The 24,132-nt window shown below is 40.7% G+C and overlaps 1 protein-coding gene across 1 annotated transcript in view; it reads right to left on the reverse strand.

Annotated features, from left to right (window-relative positions):
• Positions 1-371: 371 nt before the first annotated feature.
• The window catches only part of LOC119884402 (serine/threonine-protein kinase H1 homolog), a 137,254-nt gene continuing 113,493 nt past the window's right edge, over positions 372-24,132 (reverse strand). The window contains exons 4-8 of the mRNA XM_038694837.1: positions 11,753-11,784; positions 11,492-11,517; positions 9,839-10,021; positions 7,908-8,619; positions 372-912 (exon numbers count right to left, since the gene is read on the reverse strand). Of these exons, the coding sequence (XP_038550765.1) occupies positions 571-912; positions 7,908-8,619; positions 9,839-10,021; positions 11,492-11,517; positions 11,753-11,784 (1,295 nt within the window). The 3' untranslated portion in view covers positions 372-570. The remainder of the gene's footprint in view (positions 913-7,907; positions 8,620-9,838; positions 10,022-11,491; positions 11,518-11,752; positions 11,785-24,132) is intronic.

The following is a 24,132-nucleotide window of genomic DNA, read 5'->3' on the forward strand; positions in this document are numbered from 1 at the left end:
TGGGTAGTTCAAATTCTATTCTAAAGACAGAAAACGATCAGAGCAAAAAAGCAACGTTTCTTCTACCATCTCTTCCACCCTCGCTAAGATTAACTCCCATATTTCTGAAATGATGAATTTCTCATCTGTGGAATGAACCTATTCAGTGTGGTGACTCATAATAATCTAGATGAGATCTTGAACCCATTAGTCCAAGCTGTGTGAATAACCAGGGGCTAGAGACCTTGTGGAGATGGACACTATAGCTCTGTCTCATTATAAGCCTGGACCTCAAACTGAAGAATATTCACTAACAGCTTAATCCAACCACGAGGAACTAATGGAGGATGGAACTCAGCCTTCAGGGGAACCTGGGTTATTACTCTAGTAGTGAAGCCTGACTGAAGTCCAGAGAAGGGAGGAAACTTTTTTTCTGTCACAACACCTGTCCCAGACACTTTGGCTCCCTGTTTGCAGCTCTGAGGTTTGTGATTGCAACACATACTGAGCTGGGGCAGCTGGTTCCATCCCCTCATTAGCCTTCTTATGAATCTGGTGATTAGTTGGATGGCGATGATGCTCCTGGAGCCCTCAGGCCGGATGATGTATGGCTCTCTGAGGTTGAGTCAGTCCAGATGCTCTGACTTGCTGCTGCTGTTGTTTTTTCTCCAGTGACGTTAGCCTTCCTGGGCCCACGCTACTGCTATCTCCTGAGCTTGCGGTGCTGCTCGGGCACCGGGAGGAGCTTTGTGATGTCCGTTGCCTGAGGTTCTGGGAAATAGATCGATGGAGGTTCCTCATGGAGGAGCTGGCTGCCATGGTGACCACCCAGGGATGACGGATGGCTTGGCTGGCCGTCAGGCGAGTGGCTGGGTCCAAGGGCAGCAGTCGTTGGATGAAGTCCTTGGCCAGGTTTGACACTGAGGGCCAAGGCTGAGGAACAGTAGAAGCAGAGCAGAGTAATTGCCTTCAGTGTTAATGTAAGAACACTCACCCCAGAAGATGTCAATTCAACCTACACACACATACACCGTGATACCCACAGTCCTCTGTGAGCGCTGGCTGGGTATCTACACAAGGCGCCTGCACAGATTCAAAGCCTCTTCAAAGCAGGATGCAAGATTTCATTCTAACAAAGCAATAAAACTGTGATCCCTGTGCTAGGCAGGCCTAACAAGCAGAACTAAACTCAAAGAAAAGCTAAATGTCACTGGGCAAAGGGAAGCAGCAGTCTTGGCTGACAGAATACGAAGCCTGGGAGGTAGGACAGCCCTGCCGTATGTGTGGGATTTGGGCTCATGTTTATTCTTTGCCTGCATTAGCTTCACAATAAAAGCACCACAGATGAGCCTCACTGGGATCCTTTGCTCTCTGTTAATTCAAAAAGCAAATCATTCCCCTTGTCATGACCCAAGCTGACATTCAAGAATGCTTTGAAATCTGCCATGACATCTTTCCAGTGGGAGAGAAGACATCAGAATCATTATCATGATCCAGAATCATTCAATTATTCATCACGGCATTGGTTCTTTGTCATGGAGACAACATTGTGGAGGCCTGCCTCAGGAAATCGATGACCCTTGTGCTTCCGTCTTATTTTTAAATACAATATTACTAGACACTGAATTAGAATGATGTGGCATCAGATTAAAAAGATATAAGACAACTGGTTATGGAGACCGGGCTGTAACACAAGAACCTCTATCAGTGTCAAAAAGCAAAACACGCTTTCTTTCTCTAGATAATGTTTTGTTGGGATTGTTTGAATTTACGTCAGGTAATGATAAGCATAATTCAGAGACTGCTTCCTTATCACTTCTATCTCATTCTCTTGTCCTTAAGATGCAAATTAGACTCCTCAGTGTCTGGCTGAGGAGAAGAAAAGCTAAATACAGTCAAATCTCTATGTGCAAAATGTTCTCATTCTTTGCTCATACTCGCACAGACTAAATCTCACTCTTTAGGGAGGTCTCGCTCTCCATTTTAATCCTGAAATGCATTTCTCTCCCCTTTTTTTGTCTATCGCCGAGTAATGACAATTAATCAAGCATGAAATTGACAATCGCGAGACTGTTGCCGGTGAGAGGAATTCAAAGAAGCAGGGAGTTGCTTATTCTCACGGTGCACTGACTGGAAAGAAGTGTGTGCGAGCACAGTAGAGGGTGCATAGCCGCCTGCAGAAAGAGTCATAAAAAATGCTTCTCACTCAAACTTTCTTCTCATTGTGTGTTGTTTCACACCTGAAAGGCAGGCAGAGGGACACTTGGCTTCCTTGGGAAGGAGAGAAAGTGCTTGATTGAGTTCCCATGACTAACAAGTCTGACATTCCTTTACATCTAGCCCTGGCGGTGATTCAGCGAGGCTCCTTATTACTGTGCCATGAAACACATGTGATAGCAGATGCCTTTTATCCTTGATCTGAAAAGATGGGAACGCCTGAGTTTAGTGCATGCTGGCTATAAGAGATAGATGGTAAAGCCTTCATTAGATGGGGATGATGCAGAAAAAAAAATCATACAAAAGAGGTAGCAAAAGTTTGCCTACCTCCTGCTATCAACATGATACAGCTAAAGAGTGCTGCTCTCCTGTAACTGAGCCGCCTGCAGAAAGTTTACCTCTTTCCCTTATTTCAAACATTTTTCACGTCAAAATGCACAAAGGCTTTATTGCGTTTGGTGGAAGGGGGAGAGAGAGCAGGTGTTATACATCACTGTTGAGCTAGCCGAGGAGGGAGACAAGTGGATTGCAGATATAGCATAAGCAGTGGAGAAACCTACAGGGCTTGGCTTATTGCGCAACATCTTGTTAGAGTGAATGAGAAGCTAAGCTGACTGTGTTTGCGGCGTGCTACATCTTTACCTGACAGAACCGTAATTGCAACAAGTGATGAAAACGCTAGAAGGGTGAATTTCGCTAATGTGATCATGAGGAAATACACTTTTGAGTAATGAACTACTCCATACGAGAGTCCCCGCCTCAGACTTGTCTCAAATCTGATTCACCTAGCATTTCCACAATTAAATATCCCTCATCATAATGAGTCCAAATGGGGGAGGTGGCCTGCTGCTAATTTAGGTGAAGGTTGCAGCTAAAACACAGTAATCAAAATATCAATACCAGGAGGCAGGAGAAATTGGGCTGTCATGTACAATACACTGTGGCCAAGTGGAGGCTGGGTTTGTTCACACAGTGCTCACTAGGGGGCAGAGTGGGCTAACCGTTACACAGGTTGCCCTGCTGCTGAGAGATGCAGATGTTTGGGTTGGGTCAGGAAAGTGTGTCTACAATAACACAGCAGCAGAATGCAGAGGAGGTTACTGTGCTGCTGTCTGGCCTGAACTAACACAAGGATTTTTGTGCTTTACATATACAAAAGGCTGCCATGACAAGAGCGCACACACACACACACACACATACACACGTGCACACACACACACACACAGAAATCCACTTATACACTCATGAGATGCCCTGATTCTGTGCGAAGGAAACGCTCCGTCCTATGTGCGGTGAACGGATTGAGTGATAAGGTGCAAAAAAGTCCCTGAGGCTACACCCGCTCTTCCTCTGCCCGGGTTGTCCTCTGCCTCCCTTCTTTCTTTTCCCTTCAATCTCCTTCACCCTGCAATCTATTCCCCCAACTCTCCCCAACTCCCCTCCTCCCCCCTGCTGTTCAGTAAGCGTATCAGTGTGAGTCTGCAGTGCAGGTCTTAGGGGTAGGGGCTGTTGCACCTGTTGGGGGAATGTATGCATGGCGTGTGTTGTTAGTGCAGTGTGGAAAAGGTGGGGGAAGCTCGGGAGACAGACGGACCTGGCTCGTGGGCAGGTGCCAGAGGCTGTTTGCATTTCTCGGTGAGTCTCACCTCCAGCTTACGGCTGAAACCCCAAGCCCACCCACTCACACACATTTACTGAATCTCCCTATTCTGCTAAACACAAAAATGTTACTGATACCTTTGGAAGATTGATTGTAATTGCAGCCCTTGAGTATTAATTTGCATAGTAGAAAAGAAGAGTAACTTTTAAAATCTGTCCATCTGGAAAAATTATACTACCTGAAGTTTATCCTTTTTCATCAAACATCTTCGCTGAATACTTACAATATTCCACTGGCAATATTCTGCGGTCTGCTCTTGATGAATAAGTCTCACATATGGTTATATAGCAATTTAACTCATATTCGACATGGTTAGAGTGAGACTAAATAAATAGTTTTATTAGTATTTGGATTTTAATTTGCATCTTGATTTACCAAATGGTTTCGCCTTTCCTATTCCATTTACAAATCATTTATTGGTTCTTGTTGTGCCAAATTGTACTAACTCGCCAATTATCTTCACTTTTGAAAAAGAAGAATGTGCGCTGCCTGCAAATTCAGGTGATGTTTATTTTTGGTGGCACAGTGGTTTAGTAGTTGGTAATGTTATTTTACAGCAAAAAAAAAGTCCAAGATTTGAGCTGCTTAGCCGGTTGGGCCTTTCTGCAAGGGGGTTGCATGTTCTCTTCCATTTCTGAAAATATGTTTTATTAAATTTTTCAATTACATAAAACTCTGTGTTCCAGGATGCCATTTTTCTACATAATCCAGATGGATAGAATTAATTCAGACTCTATACTGTGAATGTATGTGGGAATGCGTGAATCTCTGTGTGTCAGCCCTGTGAAATGTTGATCCGTCCGTCAGGTTGGGCCGCAGCAGCCCGTGATCCTGACCCATTTCAGTTTTAGTAACATAATCATTTTAAAAGGCTCTCTTGGCACTCTGAGTGCGATTTCTCATGTAATCATATAATCGTTATTCTGGCCTATAGGCCTTTTTCACTCAAAGTAGGAAAAGCACAGATGTAAATAAGGCTATTAATGATGGCGGAATTCCATTTAGTGGCTTTGGTTTCAGAGTTCTGGTAGTATGCATGCTTGCTCACACTGTCATGGCTTACTGGGATAGAACAAAGAGATTGGTAATATTAGGAACACCTGTGCTTTTCCTTCTATGACAAGTTAAAATGTCTGACATCTAATTAAAGTGAGAAGTAACATCTTGAGTTAAAAAAGCATTACTCCTTGGTTATTGCGGGCAAACCTGCATTTTAGGATGTTTTCAACAGTGCTTGTGATTTATTCAAAAATGTTTTATTTTGCGAAGAGAACTTTACTGGATGTGTTTGTATTGCTGAAAGTACAGTTCTGGTCTCCTCATTACTCCCCATGCTATGAAGGCATCATGTATATTTTGCAGGTCTCTGTGTCACTTTGTTCAATTGGCGGACAGCTCATGTGAAATGAAACTCTTCGAGTCAGTTTTAATATGTGAGGGGAATTGCTTAGGCTGTTGAAAGTATTCTCGTTTCAAAGAGAAGCGCTCTTCTGAATGACATGAAGAACCCTTGTGGCAGAGGTCCACATTTTGTGGATACTGGGGAACCTTCATCACACATTATAACATTATTATCACTGTGTGTGGTGTGTGTGTGTGTGGTGTGTGTGTGTGTGTGTGTGTGTGTGTGTGTGTGTGTAGTCGATCTTTCAGAGAGGGTAGATCCTTAGTCGTGATGGAGAATAAGTGTCTTGTCAAGATGGAAATGTGATTGATGCCTGATCCATCGAGCCCTCGACGGCTACTCAGGCATGTATGATGTCTTCATATTGTCATCATGTAAATTTACAGATTGATGCCTTGAGTGCATCTCAGTGGGTGGTAACATACTATATGTGTGGTTTTCTGCTTTGTTCCCATGGATTTTTCTTCACCACTGTGGCCTTCATATGAGCTGCGTCGAAAGACACCAGGGAAGACGTGAAATAAGCCCTTGCATAAACTCTAGAAGGATTTTGCACTATTGTTCAGTTGGTGGTCAGTGTAGCGGTAAACACAGGGATAATAGTGCAGGGCCTATGTAAAGGGAGCCTCTTGTATGCCAAACTAAAATGTCAGACTGCATCCCTGAGAATCGGGCCAGGCTTAAAGCCCAGTGAATAATCCAGCCTTGGGTGTAATCAGCGTGAAAGAACAAGCCCAAACTCACTACTGAGCTTGACAGTATAGGCTGTTAAAAATACCCACTTTAGTTGTATGACAGAGGAAAAGGGTAAAAAAAAAAATTGCAGGGCCGCCTTTTCCCCATTTCGAGGTATTCTCAAAGAGCCATGGCAAGCAGAAACTCGAAACACCACAACACCACAACAAACTTTCGCATATGCATTCTTGTGCTGTACAATGTTGCAGAGGAAGGGATGAAAACTAGGAAAGATTCACCTTGTTATCATGCCTGCACTGCTACATGCTCAGTTGAAAATGTGCTACTTGTACCAGGCAAGGATGGAATAATGTAGCTATTTCTGGTAGTAGCACAAAGCATGCACATCATACACAACAAACCAGATTGTGAGGAAGAGGCAGAATGTCAAAATGAAACGGCAGATGGGAGTTTTATTTAAAACAGTTTGTTGTTTTTTTTTTGAAGCATAGATACTCTCGAAACAGAAATAGTCTTATTCATTGGGTTAAACCCAAGCGAGAACCTCCAGCTATGAAAAGTGAAGCCAATGCGCAAGCGACATAAACCTACATTTTTTCTAATGGCCAGCAGGGGTGACTTGCAAAGAGAAGTCAGATTGCATTGGAGTCTGTGACAAAATGAGGCTACTTCTCACTTGATTTATTACCTCAGTAAACACTTTCCAAATGAGTTTCTGGTCTCAGTCACTAGTTTCAAGTCTTCTTCAACACAGCATGATGTTCACTTTGTAAATTGTTCCCATTTAGAGTAAAATAGATGATAAAACAGGGTATGCTTTAGGGCGTGGCTACCTTGTGATTGACAAGTTGCTACCATGGTGACCTGTCAATCAGGCTAGAGACAAATCGTATCCACTGCACTGTGTAAATTTAACTGTCCGTGAACTTGTTTTTGGGTGCTGTTTTCGTGTCTAAGACAATTTCAGTATGTTTTCATTAAAAAATGTCTTGTTCATTGTTCAGGTGTACTAAAAGATACTCTAGGAGTCGGAGTTTTATGCCTGTTTTTTGTTAGCCAAAATTAGCCAATTACCAATTAATATCACAGTTAACGACGGCAACGGCCAAAGTACAATGAGGCTTCAAAACGGTATTCCACAAACCAATGAGTGACATCACGGTTGCTATGTCCACTTATTCTATGGTTAAAACACAGCAAATAACTACATCTTTTGTAGTTAAACTGTGCTCCAGAGCTTCTGTTTAGCATCCACAAAACAAAACAAAAAAAACTCCATTTTGACTGCAAGACAGCACAGTGAAAAAAATGCAAAAATGCATCACTAGAAGCAGGGGTCAAGTCTACATTATGCAAAGGCATATGCATTAAGAGAATGACACGTTCCACCTTTTCTATGAGAGAATATTTCAGAGGAACAACTTGAACACTACGCATTTGCTGCTTGGAAACACTGCCCTTCAACATAAAAACACTCTATAAGGACATAGAGAAATGCTTGTGTGAAGACACAAAACACAGAAATGCATTATAAAAGACTGAAAGCCAAGTTGTCCCAGATCAGACAAAACAAACAGTAAAATGAAGAGCTTCTATGTAGGCTATAGTATAACAGGTAAAAACTGACTTTGTATTGCTTTTGTATGTAAATTTAATGTTTGCAAGTTAGCCAACTTTAACCCCAAAATACTACGATTCCTTGATTCTGTCCATTAAGTTGTAGCTGGACCTGCTACCTGCCCTACATGCCTGTGCACCACCACAACCTCCACACCCTTCGTTTCTTGCTACATACAGGACACACAAACACTGGCATTGGAATTAAATCATTGGGTCCAAAATGCATGTATTTTCAAGGGTTACTGGTATTAAGACGATATTTTGACTCTAGAACTTCATAGTGTACATAACTAAACTCCAATCTGCAACGAAAAAACCCAGTGAACTTACATCTCCGTAGAAACTGTATTTTCCTCCCACAATGGCTCTGTAGAGCACCATGCGACTGTCGTCTTCAAAAGGCATGGATCCACTGAGCACAATGTAGGTGATCACCCCCAGGGCCCACATGTCCACTGCACAGGAATAGGGTTTCCTCTGCAACACCTCAGGGGCCATGTACTCTGGGGTTCCACAGGTGGTTCTGAGCGACCAAGTCCTGTCTGCTCCCCCGTCGCTGCTTCTGTCAGGGCCTAAAACCTCAGACCCTGCGCCACCAAAAGTGGCCAGTCCAAAGTCGGTAACAAGCAGTCTGGAGTCGGCCCCGGGGTGGTAGTACAGAAGATTCTCAGGCTTCAAGTCTCTGTGGGTGATACCTAGGTTGTGCAGGTATTCCACCCCGGCCAGCACCATACGGAGGGCCTGGGTAGCATCCCTCTCTGTGAAATGGCCCCTGCTGACCACACGATCCAAAAGCTCCCCCCCTGTGGCCAGTTCCAGCACCATATAAACCCGCTGCGGAAACTGAAACACCTCAATCAGCTGAATCACATTAGAGTGGCTCACCCGCTGCAGCACCACCAGCTCCGAGGTGCACACCTCACGGCCCTCTGGGGCTTCTACCTCCATCATTTTTATGGCGAAGGGCTGGCGAGTGGCCCTGTGCTCCACACGCACAACACGGCTGAAGCTGCCTCGACCGATCAGAGCCTTGATGTCGTACCTGACAGGGCAGAAGGGGAATTATGACTCATTACAGTATAACTATCTCATGACACACTGTTGCAAAGCACTCAACTTCTTTCACCGCATCAGCAGCTGTGATGTACGGGAAGATATTTGCATGTTGTATAGCCTACTGCTGCAAAGTAGACCAGGCAAATTCAGATATGTGCATATACGATGAATCTGATTTAGATCAATGATGAACAAGGCAATACTTCATATAAGCGGTGACTAAGCAGATGTAGAGGGAGGCATGCACTTCTCTTAAAGGCATCAGTTTTCTGGCTTTAATTTTTTCTGTGCTTTCATCTGACAAGAACGGGAAAGCAGTTTCAGGTATTACAAGGCCTAGGTCTCTCGAATGAATGTCTACTGTTACTGCTAATAAATTGTATTGCACCAAGGTTGGCTGTGGTAGGTAGAGTAGAATGAGAAAGCTGGTGACATTAAAAGGCTCCCATGAGCACTACGAATACTCTTAATAAGTCATTTCACCTTGTGTTGCATTGTGATCTATTTTTGAATATGTGTTTGAAAACTGGCTGCTCACAGGGTTCTTTCTTTTTTAAAGGGGCAATATGTAGTTTTCAGCGGCCACTAGCGGTGCGGTTTTAAGATTGCAACCACATGCTTGAACCATAGGCTTGAACTCATAATCTGAAACTTTCATACAGAGATCCCTGTGGCAATATATTTATTTGTAATATTTTCATCAGCTTGAGGTTGAACTAATCCATGCTCGTTATGATAGCGTTACATTTGCTGTATTTAGCTGTCATGATACATTGGAGTTGGCTCGCCTGCCTGCTTTTCAGTGACCAACCTTATTTGGCTCAGCAATGTGAGCACAGCTAAATATATTGGATTATTATGAAACGGTTAGTGAGCTAGACTGAATATTATAAATGAGATTGTTGCCACACTTTATAACAGTTAGACCGCAGTAAGTAACGTTTCTGTATTGGATGGGTCTTCTAATGTGTTATTGTTAACCACAAAAATAAGCTATGTAAGCTGTGTATCACTGGATTCAAGTACATTCTTAAGAATATTGTCAACATGGGTGTGCAAAAAAGTGGATCTGTATTGAAATTATTTCTACCTTTTTAAGTGTGCTAATATATAGTGTTCAACACCACATTTGCTACAGCAGCATAGTGTATTTCAAATCTACTTTTGTGAATTGATATTGTTCTCGAATCCTTATTAATATTTACCTTGCTGTCACACGTGGATCAAACTTATCCTTATACGTGGGAACTTTGTCCTGGTGTCGTCCATCACTGAGCGTCTGCTGTTGGCCGTTTGATGCGGTTTGAAAATTGTTAATGCTGGTGGAAAACCATGGATGTCTTTGCTTCTCCATACGCTTCTTTGGCTCATTATCATCATCTGCTTTACTAAAGGCCACAAGTGATTGCACTACACTAACATAGCCCTTGTTGGATGCCCCAGGCAGCACCTTACTGTTCCCGCAGCCCATCCCTCAGAAGCATCAGGCCATTGCCATGGGCGGAACAAAAAAAATAAATCAGACAGCTGCTGTAGTCTGAATGTAGCCTGGAAATAAGAACACAAACCTACATGACAGCACCTTGTTTCTGCTGGAGCATTCAGGTATGCAGTGAGGTGTTGCTTGAGGAGTGTTTTAAAGCAACTGCAAGCTCCGCCTACCCAGCATATTGGAGGTTGGCAGGTGTGTAAATTCAGCCTCTCACTCACTTATGTGATAGAAGTGTCATGTAAACAGGAACTGTTTGAAGCTATTGTCATTCCTATTACAGTAGATTACCACAATGACCAGAGCCTGAACAAGGACAAGATTTCATTCACACACCAGTGACACTGTAACATATATCCACCCATGTATTCCTTTATGGATTTTAAAATGCTGCTTATCAACTTTGCTGGCACCAAAAATTTGCAACCAGTCGTGGAAGCTCTGTTCTCTGGCATGTGGGGGGCAAATGTTGAAACACTTTATGATTAGAGGTATTGAAGAGGTATTGCTATAAAAAAACACCACCTAACTGTGGGTCAAGTGCCAAAATTCCTGTACTAGATTCCCATAATGCAACTCAATAGTGTCTTGATGACCTCATCAGAGCTAAGTTTTTTTAAAGTTGTTTTTTTTGTTAGCTCACTTCGGAGCCATGGACGACATTGTCCAACTGTTCACGGGCTAAATAGTACTCCTAATGAAGATTAAACTCACCTTGTGTAAAATTGGTGGCGTGCCACCAAGATTTATAGTTGATGACCTCTGTACTTAATGCAAGACTTTTACTTGTAGCAGAGCATATAATATCATATATGTCTTTAACAAACTGGTAGAATAAAGGGAACTACAACTGCATGTCATTATACAATCCTGTGTTATAAAATGCTAAATAAATATACCTTGTATTTTTAGATTTTGTGGTAAATAATTCTTATACCACTGTTAACATAACAGCACATAACACTACAATAACTCAGTTTATCTTCAAGTCAAATCAATTACTGTTAAAGCTTTGGGCCAGCTACCTTGGGACTGCTTTTTTCTCTTGTTATTGCTTTTTACCTTGAAAGCACAGCACCTGGATACAATTCATCCACTTTAACTGACACTGGTAACATGAAGAACGCATCCTTACAACCACAGTCACATTTGTACTCATTATAGCAATCTGTAAGATACATTTAATTTTATAAAAGAGGAATATGTCGTACTACATTGTGTAATTCACTATTATTCCCACTGCATTTCCTAATGGAGGCAGATTATGTCTTATTGTGTTTCCAGAAGCTATACATGCTTGTTGTATTGTTTGTATTGTTGCCAACAGTATGTCATTCAGTGTTCCTGTCAGGCCCTAGCGCTAAGCTACTTTTTCAATTGTTGTGTAATGTTGTGCTGCTGTCATCGTGTGTCCATATTTTTTTAGAGAATGGAGCAGAGAAGACAAAAAAAATAAAAAATAACATGCAGCCTCCGCTCCATGTACATTGTATAAAAGAGCTAAACCTTGCAGAAACTGAAGATGCCAGGAAACATGCACATATTTATTCATACGAGACTGCAGAGAGGAAGCAAGGGATCAAAAAGAGGTAAGAAGCACCTTTTTAACCACAAGAATTGTGCTGTACGCAGAGTTTAAATTATTCTTTTTCACTTGAGCAACTCAGAAATAATGTGGTTATATGAGGTTTGTATGAGTTCATTTATGTGAATAAATTGTGCAGCTGTTCGTGTGTTTAGGAAGATTTGCAGACCCTGCTTCCAAACATGGAATACTATATATATATTTAACTATTTAAAAAAGTGCTTCCTATAGGATTAAAATCTATGATATTTTAAAGGGGCAATATGTAATTTTCTGCGGTTTTAAGATTACAACCAGAAGTGTGTTCGTACGCTTCAACACATAGACTTGAACTTGTGAGCGAGCATAATCCAAAACACAATCGCTTTCATACAGAGATCCTGCAATAAACGCGTAAACATGAGCAAGCTGGCATATTGGCACAATACTCCCAGATAAAAAGGCAGTGTGACAGCTGCTATAGACAGACAGACTCCCACTGCAACATTACAGTAGTATTTTTATCAGCTTGAGGTTGAACTAATCCACGCTGGTTACATGGTAATGTTACATTGACTGCATTTAGCTGACATGATACATCGGCATCAGCTCGAATCTTGCTTTTCAGTAACTAACATTACTGAATTTTATAAATGAGCTTGTTGCTACACTTTACAACAGTTAGACTGTAAGTAAGTAACATTACTATAGTGAATGGTTCTTCTTCGGTGGTGTTGTCCTGCTCCGTTATGTTGCAGTATTGTATATTATGTGGTTCACGCTAGTTACATAGACTGAGAGGTGGAGAAGCTGTGTATTTGAGTATCTGTAAAATAACAATAAATGTAAATTGAATGTTACGAAGCAAAAAGCGTAAAGTAGCGTTAGTAAACAAATCGCTCCACATTTGCTTTGTACTGTTACATCTTTTCCTGCAGGCTAAAATCAACACTTACCGTAAAATGGATGGCGTTAGCTGGTGAAGTAATGTGATAAGTCTCTGTGACACCAGCCTATGTGATGATTTCACCCGACCTCATCTGAATCATGTTTTTGGTATGATGGGCTTCAGCACAACTTTATTGTTGTTTTTATTATTGTTGTGTTTATCCTTACATGGAGTTTGTGTTGGAGTCTGTGTTTTGCTAGTGAGTGTTTTGTTTGTGTGGTGTTAATGGACTGCATTTTGTTAGCTGCGGTGTTGTTGCTGTAGTTGGAGAGAGGCTCAGGAGCTCGCACGGGGCTGCATCCCGACCTTGTACCTTCACATTAAAAGCAGAATAGTGGCTGTTCCAAGAAAGAGAGAAAACAGGCGTGTGCTTCATTTCTAAGCGAGATTCCAGCCTATTGACAAAAATGCAGTAAAAATTTGATTTATTAAAAAGTGATTTCATTGAAAAACTACATAAAACTTTGTTGTAATCCGCAGTCTTGTTGCTGTTGTGTCAAAACTCTTCATTTTTACCTAATTTTCTGTTAAAGTTTAACTTTCTGCAGTTGGTGCTTTGTACCTGGTAGCTATTGCTGCTTATATGCTAACTTCTTTTCTTCATTTCATTTTCTTGTATTTATTAAAAGATATGTGCTGCTGTTACTGCATGAGGAAAATGCACAGTGCCGGGAGGATTATTCCCACTAAAGGCCTACCAGATGCCAAGTGTTTAGAAGCAGCAAATGGAAAAGCTTTCATGAAATGAGCAGAGGTTTAATCGCTATTGTGTTATATCCACTGGCAGTTAAGAGGGGAGAAATGTTTATTTATATGAAAATGTCATAGATGCTTTCTTACACTGCTGTGTCTTTTCAAAAGGTGTGAATTGTGTTGTCATTGAACAGAGAAGCACGTTGCATCATCAGTGGCTTGTCTGCTGTATTTTTTTTATTTTTTTCCTCCACTCAGAGGAGCCAAAAGGGGATGCTCGGCCTATCAGTCTGTTCTGCTGTCTCACCCTGCCTATCCCTTCTCAAAAGACTGCAAACACACACTCACACACAGAAAAAGACAGAGAACCCCCACGCCCCTCCATACACAGACACAAAGAGCCAACAGAGGATAGACATCACATCAGCACTGAGGTGGTAAATCGCCCTTCAGAAACCTTCCTCAAGGGAGTCAGCAGTTCAGCATTTATCGAACCACTATCTGATTACTAAAAGGCTGTCTTCGGTTATAAATGAACCCACAACATGTGTGTGGTATTGGTAATGCCGGGGCCTTGGGAGTAAAAGCCATTATGGGCTGCTGGGCGGTCAGAGCGCAGCTGCCACTTGCCAGTCAGTTCATTACTGTTGTTATTGTAGTCGGAGGATGTGATACCTGTGTGCGAGAGTAGTGGACTGAAGCTAGGGCAAACTAAAAGCTGTGGATTGAAGTAGCTCACAAACACAGACGAGAAGAGCGGTTGTTCTCAGGTTGAAATTTAAAAAAGAAAGTTGGGTTTGAAAAAAGAAAAAAACGTTGAATGAACACTTGAACTTTGAAAATGTAAGCTTTAGGTGGGCGAGACAGCATGGAGCCTATTTCTGGTATGCACTTAACATCACAACGAGCAGAGATGACTGGAACAGCACATAAAAAAAGCTGTACCTCCCAGAAGTTGCATAATTCATCAGTATCCTGTCTTACCTAGCCTGGACTAATAATGTTGAAAAGAATGTGGTTGGGGCCAGGCAGATTAAGGTAAATCCTAATTCTACAGCATTCAATTATATATTTTGACAACAGTGTGGTACTAGCTTTGTGGCAACAGTTTGGCATTGAGCCTTTCCTGTTTTAACATGACAGTGCCCCTGTGCACAAAGCTAGGTCCATAAAGAAATGGTTTCCTGTTTTTGGTGAGGAAGAACTTGACTGGCCGGCACAGAGCCCTGACCACAACCCCATCAGACATCTCTGGGATGAATGGGATTGCCAATAGCAATTATTGTCCATGGTTTTAGAACAAGACATACATTAATCACATATAATAATCTGGTGTCCACACTTTTGACTGTGAAGTGTATGCAATCCACCTTCAAAATTCTCAACAATAATGGGTTTTCCAATGCTATAGTGGCCATTGAGGTTAAGTGAGGATATGTGCGCGTACGTTACGTCCTTATGGTGCTCTACAGGAGAGAATCACAGAGGAAGAAGAAAAATGATCAGTCCTAACTGAAACTAATATTTCTGATATGAGGTAAGTAGCAATCCTTGGCATCACACCGCCCTGCATGATGATAAAATGATTCACATAGGCAGAAGAGAAGTGTAGAGAAGTCTAACACAAGTAAGTTATCATGATTTCCAGACGGCAATGACACCAACAAATCATTTGTCAGCGTGTGTTAAGACGGAATGCACAAATCGATTTTTCATTTTGGGTTATTTGTGGGAATTTGAATGCTGCACTGTTTGTGCAGTCTGAAGCCCATTTACTTGACACAAGCAGATAATGTAAACTGCACACACCTTACCTATAGCTAGCTAGAAACCTATGAACCAACTGTGTGTGTGGAGTTTGCCTGTGTGTTTGATCTCAAACTCATTTATGTTTTCTCCCTGTGAAATGATGTGTGACGTGTGTTTGTGTCCATTTTATACGTTGAATTGACTTTTTGTTATTTATATGCCTCTAAAATTCTCAGCAATAAGTCTGGACACACTTTAATGACACCAATAAATTATTTATCACTCTGCGGAGAGCTGAGTCATTGTTCATCAAGAGCTGGACTTGAATTTGTCAAGAATGTTGTGTCAAAAAAATAGCATATCTTCTATGCAAGATCAAAACAAACTTAATGTTGTTTTGTGTCCATGTCCTAAAGTCCTGTGCACACCAGATACCTCCAGAGAAACCATGCATTAACACTGCTGCTGTTGATCAATCTCAGAGATTTGCTCTCCCATCTGTCATGGGCCAAGCCCCCTCATGACCTCTTTCATCCGCACTGTGGAGCAGCATTATCCTGCTGATTAATTAAAGCCAACCACAATTCATCAATGGAACACTGGCCTGTAATTGTTGTTTTGCTGGAGAGATACAAATACGTGCTTATTACAAGTTGTTGAGAGCAGGAGAAATCAATGCTTGAGGAGAATGCATGTTTTTTTCATGTCAGGGCATTTAAACGGAGCCTACTTTAATACAACACTGTGGAATGAACCCCGACTGCACACGGTCATGCAGCAATAAAGCAAGGCTGCTGAGCACAATGGCAGCGAAACAAAACTAATTACAGTGACAAGTGAGGCAGGCGCCAGGTCTGTCAACAGAGAGGGAGGATGCTACATCTCCCAAAGGCAGGACCCTTAGGGACAGCTGACGGATACTCTAATTTTCTTCTCTGTGAAGAGCTTGGAGGTGGCCGAGGGACGAGGAACACTAGACAAATTGTCTGTGACGTCTTGATTGAACCAATCATGAACGTTGCGCGAGTTGGCAAAATTAGATTCGGTTGACAGATACAGTCACCTGCCCTTGCAGCACACCGCTGTGTGGCCATGGACTCATGTGTAATTAATGAACAGCTCTGCTAATTACTCTTTAGCAGACAGAGGGATAAAGAAAACAATGGAGGGAGGGTCAAGTGGTCTAATAACTCTGATTTTGATGAGTCGCTGTGGTGTGGCTTGTAAAACAATACAGTGAGTCATATTCTGAGTAATCTCTGCAGAGATGCTTCATTCACTCTTTAAATTGAAAGCATGAATAACCTAAATTAATGCATGAGTGTAATTGTGCCTGAAACCAATATTTATGGACAAAGTTTTTTGTCAGTTGCCACCATCTTGAAGAAGAGTGACATAAACTATTGGACATTTTAGATATATTTTTTCAAATTTACAGCCTGACCTCTGAGAAAAGTTTTCCTCCCAAAGGCTCTTAGCTGAACAGCTGGAGTGTCTCTCTCCATGACTCCGAGACCACAATTTCGAACCATCAGACTTGATCTTTAAAATCACTTGGTGGCAAAGGACAAAATGTTAACTCTTCTCCAAATAAAGACAATTCCATAGAATTTGCGCACATTCCTCAGGCTATCAACATAGACTGTCCCTCACAAAGAAACCACATGTTGTTGAATGTTTTAAATATTAAACGTAAAAAAAAATAGAATTTACCACATGCTCATTCTTGGCATTGGAAATAGCAGTCGAGAATCTCAACACAAGGTCCATTAATAGTTGTTCTGGCGCTTTAAATCATGGGACATGATCTTCATCATGGATGACATGCATGAGAAGTCCTTAAAGTGCTCAGAAAAAAAATGGAAAATGGAAATTTAAATGTCTACAATTTTATAATAACTTGACAAACTCAAGTTGATGAAGACCATGTGATATCATCAAAGGCTCTAGAACTGCTACTAAATGATCAGATCAGATTATTTTCTAAACAATTTATCACATTTGAAATGCTGTTTCTCAAGTTAAACCACATAAACCACACGTCTATTTATTTAGTATCACATAACAACATATAATTTCAAATGTGAGATCTGTAAATTATTATTATTGTTTTTGTTCATAGTGTGTATATTTGTGTTGTCTACACTGAAGTCTGTGTCTGATTTTATTTAATTTTTTTTATTGTGATTTTGTATTTTTGTATGAGTAAGCACATTGTGAGCAATGTACAATCCTCAGTCAAATTCCTCGCATGTGTACACATACCGGGCAATAAAGCTGATTCTGATTTTGATTTTGATTAACATTTATTGCATATTAAAAACACTATTACTACATTATTTAATGGGAAAATGTGTTTTCTTTGTAAGTGGTAGAATTACAAATAAAAAATACATACATTTTTCATTTTTCATACATTTTTATCAGTATTATGTTTTTTTTTATTCTATTATTTGAGCATATCTGAATTATTATTAAATATCTGAAAAACTATTAAGGAGTAATTAACATGAAAAGTCTGAGACTATGGATATCAGCATAAAAATGTTGAAATTCTAATGATATATAATGAAGCGTATTATAATACATACAAATGTGGCAACAGCTTCAAAAGATCTGACACATACTTTTACAAAATAAATGCCGGTGTGAAAGTGAGTAAGCTTCTGCCCACAGTATAGTTATGCTGCTGGGGATAGACTCATCCTCCCTTTTGAAATATTGACTGATAAATTTGAGGAAGCAACATTTTTCTCAAACAGATATATTGCGTTTTTATGGGAGAAGTCTTCAATTATTTAGTCACCCAGTGGCAGAAACTTCAGAGTTTGAAGTGATGGAAATCTAATATCTGTATCACATCCATCAAGCCTTGAGGGAAGTTATTCAAACGGAGGATTTGCTTCCAAGAGACGAGCACACACACTCGTCTCACCACGAACGCCAAAATTTAATTTGAAAATGGGCAGAAGGATTATTCCCATTATCCTGCTCCCAGACACTCATTTTTAAATGGCAGACAGAAATATGCAAGTGGCTGTAATTATATTGCGCGCACACAATGGTTTTTCTTTTTTTCCCCCATCCTTTGATTGTACCGGTGGTGTTTTTTTTAGATGGTGGGAGTATGGGAGTTTAATCAACCAGGCATTCATTTTCACATTAACACCTCAGAATAACAAGCAGGCCTCTGAGTGCAGGTTGATTGTTTGTGTCATCTGTTTTTATAACAAATCTTAAACAGCAGCAACAACATTGTGTATGCATCTGTCGCTGTCTGTGCATGTGACACATTTATGGATGTAATAGTAACCAGAAAAGCTAGGATTTGAGTTTTTATACCATAGTTTACAGATTTAACAACACACACACACACAAAGACGCGCGACAGCATCTTTCCTTTAATGCGTGTTTCCTTTAAGTATCAGATTGATCACGATCAAGATGCACCGCAGCTGTGCTGTTAATTCCTGTAAAGATCACAGAAAGCTGTGCTTTGTTGTTGCTATGCCAACACCAAATGGGGAGCTATTTAGTAATCATTTTGGTTTTCACGTTGTTTTATTCTGTTTTATTACTTGGATGAAAAATTCCAAGTCAGTACACATGTATTTCAGAATTTGTATAAAAGTCATGAAACCCCTCGGGATGTTATTGAAAAAGGAACATTTCATTTTTTATAAACTTAATTTCATAATTTGCCCACCATTCCTACTTGTCGTACGTGAGTGCTTCATGTTTGTGATATGTTTAAAAATACGACACGCAGCACAAGTAAAGTGAAGTAAGATTAAACAAATGGAAGTGACGTCAGAGTTGAACAACATTAAAGGTTAGTCTAACTGTCCATGTTAACATCCATTACATTTAGCAGAGTCGCTTCCTGCCTCAATTTTGATCCACCACACGTACAGTAGTTGCTCTGAAATGTCTCCATAAGGATTGGATAGATTTCCATGACATATGTATAGTCCAGATATTCATGGGCCCCAGAAAACAAATGCTAATGATTTTGGTGATCCCTGGACTTTTTAATAATAATGACAAAATACTTGCAAAGCTAATGCCATTCAAATGTTTTTTTAACCAAATGCAAATTCAAATTACCTTTATTGGCATGAATGTATAGCGACAATATTGCCAAAGCTACATAGAAACTACATATGGACAATTAATTTCATACATTTCATTAAATAAGGAAACAAGAGTAAAAGTTGTGTTTGTGTGTGTTAATAAAAATTAAAATAATAAAAAAATATATAAATAAAATTAAAATGAAAAATGAAACAATATTTCAACTGATAGCAATTATGTCTAAAACTATGAAAATTTTACCCAGGTTTACAGATGTGGGTGATCATAATCAACTTTGAAGCCAAAATATATTTTCAGCTGCTTCATGTCTTCACTTCTAGTATATATTACAGTGCATCACATTTTCAAGGCTACACACCAGAAAGAAATGGCACAGAAACACCACTGGGATTCAAACAAAGCAGCTGCAAAAGTTTTGCCAGGAAGAACTTGTCACTTGATAAAAGTTTGTCTAAATCTAATCTTTGGTGGACTTTATTTGTCACCACATCAGTTTGAAGCATTGTGTGAGGAGGTAAATGGAAAAACAAAACAGGACAGCAATATCTCCTGTGTTTTGCAGGAGTTTGTACAAGTTTGTGTGTACCATCTTTTTCTTTCAAGTTTATCTATATCGGAAGAAAGTATGAACAACTTTCCTGTGTGATGTGTACAGATGACGTGCCATAATTCAGCTGAAGCATGCAGAAACCTTAACTGTGATAATGGGACTTTGGTACTGCTGACAATGCCTGACTGTCCCTCTCACCTCTCAGTATTGCTGTCAAACCCATAATCACAGTAACGAACGCCCTCTCAGGTGCCATAACACACCATACCAAAAGCTGTTATCTCTCCACGGTCTTATCATCTCCTAGCAGCTCTACCGTGGAATATATGCCTCTGGGGGAAAAAAATGGACTCATGCAGTCAGGCGACTTATTATCAAGTGAAATCATTGCTGCCCACTCAGTGAGCATGAGCTGTCAATATGGAGTCTAGAGGAAACATCTATCTTGATGGAGTGAGACTCCATGTAACCTGCTTGGTTTCAGAGGTTGTGTGTGTGTCTAATGTAAGGTAGGATACTGTGAGTGAAAGCACAGTTCCAAGTAATGTTAGAATTCATCATTTTATGTAAAGCAGTGATTATAATGGGTACAACCACTACGCTGCTCCAGCAGGGAGTGAGATCCTTACAGAAGCCAAAGCTGGGATTCGGAAATCAAGGCACTCTCATTTCATAGGCTGTGCTGGAGTGGACTGAAGACTGAAGAGAGATGTTGCAGCATACAGTACTGCTGGTGTTGCAGTGTTGCAGATATTGCACAGAGGTATTTGATCACTCCCAGCAAGCACTGATCTGGTTATTGATTGGTAAAAAGAACTGTAGACGTCTAGGACTTCATGCATCACTGGTGGATTGGATAGCTATCTGACAGCAAAAAAACAAAACAAGTATTAATGTAAACAAGAAACATAAACGGTGGATTTATATCAGATCAGACATGTATTCTAGCAACATGTTTATTTATTATACATGGCAATGACTTTACTCCTGTCATTATGGCAGCTGAAATGGCAATAAAATTAGCCATTTCAGCCATTTATACAGTCACACAGACTGCTTAATGTGCTGGTGTAGCATTTATGTGATTCCCGATCAGTTCAACCAACACAGTGATCTGTGTTGGTGAGGGAGCCCATTAACATTTGTCTTGCTTAAAGTCCATCCTGCAAGTCCTCCATGTGTTGTTAGCTTATGCATAGATTATCAGCTGCACAGCTAACAGCTGCACCGACTCTAATATGTATGTAGCCTTGAAATTTATGTAGATTTCTGTAATGATTTGTGCGAATACAGATGTATATATGGCGCTGTGTAAACAAAGCTGTATTAAATTTACAAGATGTCTGTCTGATAGTGCTATAGCTAAATTTAAGGATGTGATTCCATCAGCTCTAAATACATTATCTAGTCACAAAGTAACGGAGGACTCCTATGCTAGTTTCAGTCCCTCCCAAATCGATCATCTTGTTGATAGTGCTGCAGGCTCGCTGCAAATGACACTCGACTCTGTAGCCCCTTTAAAAAAGAAAATACTAAAACAAAGACAGTTAGCTCCATGGTATAATACTGAAACTCGCAAATTAAAGCAAATATCGCGGAAACTTGAGAGGAATTGGCGTTCCACCAAAGTGGAAAATTCTCATTTAATTTGGCAAGATAGTCTTAAAACTTATAGGAAGGCCCTCCGTAATGCTAGAGCAGCGTACTACTCGTCATTAATAGAGGAAAATAGGAACAACCCCAGGTTTCTTTTCAGCACTGTAGCCAGGCTGACAGAGAGTCACAGCTCTTGAGCCAAGTATTCCCATAGCTCTCAGTAGTTACGATTTCATGAGCTTCTTTAATGATAAAATTCTAGCTATTAGAGACAAAATTCACCAAGACCTGCCCTCAACTGGCACCGACTTATCTCTTAACTCAGGAACCTTAGAAACAGCTGTAGAACTAGATACATGTTTAGACTGTTTTGCTTCCCAACTAACTTCAATAATTTCTTCATCTAAACCATCAACCTGCCTCTTAGACCCCATCCCGACTAGGTTGCTTAAAGATGTTTTACCCTTAGTCAGCACCTCTATACTAGATATGATCAATCTATCTCTATCAACAGGCTATGTACCACAGTACTTTAAAGTAGCTGTAATTAAACCTCTTCTGAAAAAGCCCAAACTTGATCCGGATGTTTTAGCCAACTATAGACCTATATCTAACCTTCCATTTCTCTCTAAGGTTCTGGAGAAAGCAGTTGCTAAACAGCTGTGTGACTTTCTACAGAGCAATAGTTTATTTGAGGATTTTCAGTCAGGATTTAGAGCTCATCATAGCACAGAGACAGCACTGGTGAAAATTACTAACAACCTCCTAATTGCATCAGACAAAGGACTTGTCTCTGTACTGGTTTTATTAGATCTTAGTGCTGCATTTGATACCATTGACCATCAGATCCTATTGCAGAGACTGGAATATTTCATTGGCATTAAAGGAACCGCTCTAAGCTGGTTTAAGTCCTATTTATCAGATCGATTTCAGTTTGTACATGTTAACGATGAGTCCTCCATGCATGCCAAAGTTAGTCATGGAGTTCCTCAAGGATCTGTCCTCGGACCAATCCTCTTCACTTTATATATGCTTCCTTTAGGCAATATTATCAGGAAACATTCCATAAGCTTTCATTGTTATGCAGATGATACTCAGTTATATCTATCGATCAAGCCAGATGAAACTCATCAGTTTGCTAAACTTCAAATGTGCCTTCAGGATGTTAAAACCTGGATGACCTGTAATTTTCTCATGTTAAACTCAGATAAAACTGAAGTTATTGCTCTGGGGCCTAAGCACCTCCGTGACGCATTATCTAAAGATATAGTTTCCCTGGATGGCATCGCCTTGGCCTCCAGCACCACTGTGAGGAATCTTGGAGTTATCTTTGATCAGGACATGTCGTTTAAGTCTCACATTAAGCAAATTTCAAGGACCGCCTTTTTTCACCTACGTAATATTGCGAAAATCAGGAACATCCTGTCTAAAAATGATGCAGAAAAACTAGTCCATGCATTTGTTACTTCAAGGCTGGATTACTGCAATTCCTTATTATCAGGCTGCTCGAAAAAGTCCATTAAGACTCTTCAGCTGATCCAGAATGCTGCAGCACGTGTTCTGACAGGAACCAGGAAAAGAGATAATATTTCTCCTGTTTTAGCTTCTCTGCATTGGCTTCCAGTAAAATCCAGAATAGAATTTAAAATCATTCTTCTTACCTACAAAGCTCTTAATGGTCAGGCACCATCATATCTTAAAGAGCTCATAGTACCTTACTACCCCACCAGAGCACTGCGCTCCCAGAATGCAGGGTTACTTGTGGTTCCTAGAGTCTCCAAAAGTAGACTAGGAGCCAGAGCGTTCAGCTATCAAGCTCCTCTCCTGTGGAAGCAGGTTCCAGTTTGGGTTCAGGAGGCAGACACCATCTCCACATTTAAGAGTAGGCTTAAGACTTTCCTCTTTGATAAAGCTTATAGTTAGGGCTGGCTCAGGTGAGTCCTGAACCATCCCTTAGTTATGCTGCTATAGGCCTAGACTGCCGGGGGATTTCCCATGATGCACTGAGCCCCTCTCTCCTCTACTTTCTCTCCCTCTGTATGCAACCTCATCCCATTATTGAATGTTACTAACACAACTTCTCCCCTTTCTGGTAGTCTTGTGCTTTCTCGTCTCTCTCCTCTCTCCTCCTATCACTTCCTGCAGGTTTTCTGGATCTGGAGCTGTGGAGTCTGGATCTGTGGTTGCGGGTCACCTGCTGCCCCCGTGTTCCTGCTCGACACCCTCTGCTGCAACGACTATTGTTGCTAGTCTTATTGTTATTATTGTTATTATAATCATTAAAATTACGATTGTTACCATTAACACTATTATAAATATCTGTACCATTTTTCATTAAGTCTATAGCAACATCACCTTCACTGTCTGTACCTCTGTGTGTATATTGTGTAGGCTGCCTCCCTCCCCTCTCTCTCTCCTTACATCCCTCTTTTTTTCTCTCTATTCCTCTCCTGCTCTCTCTCTCTCTCTCTCTCTCTCTCTCTCTCCCTCTCTCTCTCCTTCACCCCCAACCGGTCGAGGCAGATGGCCGCCCACCCTGAGCCATGGTTCTGCTCGAGGTTTCTGCCTCTTAAAAGGAAGTTTTTCCGTGCCTCTGTCGCCTAGTGCTTGCTCTTGGTGGGAACTGTTGGGCTTCTGTAAATATCATCACAGAGTACAGTCTAGACCTGCTCTTTTATGAAAAGCGCTGTGAGATAACTGTTGTTGTGATTTGGCGCTATATAAATAAAATTGAATTGAATTGAATTGAATTAAATCGCATCTGGATTCTATCCGGAAATGGGAGACACATGACAACTTACATATGACTGATGT

This window comes from Micropterus salmoides, unplaced genomic scaffold (genome assembly GCF_014851395.1).
Source record: "Micropterus salmoides isolate LMB-PRFRI ecotype aquatic unplaced genomic scaffold, ASM1485139v1 Ms_hic_scaffold_1, whole genome shotgun sequence".
In the NCBI taxonomy this organism is placed as follows: Eukaryota; Metazoa; Chordata; class Actinopteri; order Centrarchiformes; family Centrarchidae; genus Micropterus; species Micropterus salmoides.